The sequence below is a fragment of the Triticum dicoccoides genome, chromosome 7A (genome assembly GCF_002162155.2).
Source record: "Triticum dicoccoides isolate Atlit2015 ecotype Zavitan chromosome 7A, WEW_v2.0, whole genome shotgun sequence".
Classification (NCBI taxonomy): Eukaryota; Viridiplantae; Streptophyta; class Magnoliopsida; order Poales; family Poaceae; genus Triticum; species Triticum dicoccoides.
In genome coordinates, this window is record NC_041392.1 from 330,874,583 (window position 1) to 330,876,626 (window position 2,044).

At 40.5% G+C, this 2,044-nt stretch overlaps 1 protein-coding gene across 2 annotated transcripts in view; it reads right to left on the bottom strand.

Moving 5' to 3' along the window:
* LOC119330973 (DCN1-like protein 4) overlaps positions 1 to 2,038 on the bottom strand; it is a 4,516-nt gene extending 2,478 nt beyond the window's left edge. Inside the window, exons 1-3 of one of the 2 annotated variants that reach the window (XM_037604121.1) lie at positions 1,949 to 2,038; positions 693 to 773; positions 287 to 371 (exon numbers count right to left, since the gene is read on the bottom strand). In XM_037604121.1, the coding sequence (XP_037460018.1) occupies positions 287 to 371; positions 693 to 773; positions 1,949 to 1,994 (212 nt within the window). In that variant the 5' untranslated portion in view covers positions 1,995 to 2,038. The remainder of the gene's footprint in view (positions 1 to 286; positions 372 to 692; positions 774 to 1,948) is intronic. The other variant, XM_037604122.1, reaches the window with a different exon arrangement.
* Positions 2,039 to 2,044: the final 6 nt, after the last annotated feature.

Genomic DNA, 2,044 nt, shown 5'->3' on the forward strand with positions numbered 1-2,044 from the left:
ACCAAAGATGAAATTATAGCATTAAAGAATCATTAACATCTAGCTGCATCAAAATGGTATGTAAAACTACCAATACACATTTTCGTGAATGGGATTACATAACATTGACAACTATTACATCACAATTTACAATGATTCATATAAAACAGCTCGTATTTTTACCATGTGCGATAATTCCCTAATTGGAAGGTATACATAGAATTTCTAAATGGAAGGATGACCACCATGAGTATACAGCAAAAATAATGACAGGCAAGTGTTTGAGAAAAACTGTGAAAAAACTTACTCAATCATGCTGGATGAGCCATCAGCATATGTATAGAAAAGTTGGTCAATCCGCTCTATTTCCTTTGAAACCGCTTTAGTGGGAACTGGAGATAATAATGGAAATGTTATTACAAATAGATCCAAGGAACATGTGGTTTCCTATCAATATACAGTATCTTGATTTTGCATACCACATACCATATGATAGAATTTAGCTTGCAAGCAAAAATTATGCATTTGGTATTTCTAATGTGCAAACAAAACTTGTGCATGTGGAAGAAGCAGAAGTAAGGAGAAGACCAACACATAGCTTGACATAAACCAAATGACTGAATAACACGCACATGCACATTCTTACACCCAGATGGATAAGTGTATAGGGTTCAACAAGTAATTCAGAAAGAAAAGGAATCAATGCATCTCACCACGTTGTGCTTTCCTGCTGGTCAGGTTTGTACTGACTCCTTTTCTTTTTCTGTTTTGTTTTTCATTTACTCGTTCCTCACCTAAATATAATCGTTTGCTTAGTACTCATTCAGATATACATACCCTCAAAAGAGAATATGATAGCTCCTACACCAACCCATTTGGAAAAAGAAGTAATGCGACAACAAATTTAAAGAGAAGGTAAGAATCAAGAGTTCAATACACAAACATTTTAATAACCTAAAAAAGAAAACCTATTAGGACAAAGTTTGAGCCAATGGGCAGCTATTCTAGTTGCTTATGAAACTTCTATGTATACACACGCAATTTCAAGATAAGCTTCTTAATCTGTCTTTTACATTTACTGGGGTAAAATTCAGCACTACAAATTACAAAATGGCACTAAAACCCCATGGGAGCAGCAAACTAACCACCAAATGAGTAAGTTGAAGTAATCACTTGAGATATGTAGCAAGACAGCATGTAGTGATTAATCATTCCAATAATAAGGGACTACATAGGAGCAAAATGAGTGAATCTACAAACATATGTCTATATACATCCATATGTAGTTTGTATTGAAATCTGTAAAAGGACTTATACATCCATATGTAGTTTATACTAACCTGATTTCTGTAGTCACAGAAAAAAGGTAAAGATTTACCGCACAAGATACATGGCGAATTTATGTTATTAGTGGTGTAAAATTGATGCAAAGACAACAAATCACCGCGGAGATTGCAGAGCTGAACCAGAAACCCAGAACACGGTGTTAACAGGTAGCTGCTCTTTAGATTTTACTTGCAAAGCGTTTCGGCATGGGTAGGCACACAATTAATAAACCTATGAATTGCCATCTGCTTACATTACGAATGTAAATCTGCTAGCGAATCCACACCCAATTCTGCACCAGGCGATCCAAACCCAGGATTCAGCTCCTTCTCTTTACCACCATGACAGATTCCCAAACCCTGAATCTACCCCGACCCTTCCCATCCCGTAACAAGCGATCCGAACCCCACATACCGGCAATCAACGAGTCGTACCTCGTAGGCTTCCGCACAGGACAACTCAAGATTGGATCTTCCCGAGACAACGCACCACACGGAATCTCGCAAGACAACGAACGGACCGGGGACCTGCCGAGGCCACCAGCAAGGCCTCGCACGCAGCCTAATCACGAAACAAGGAAGACAACCAGGGGAGCGGGGATGGGGGTCGGGGTGGGGGTGGGGGTTGAGGGGAGGAGCATTACCGGCCGCGGCGGACGATGACGACGACTTCTTGGAGGAGCGCCTCATGGTGGCCCGTCCTCTCACCTTCTCGTCGCGCGTCCCTCTCTTTCTCTCTC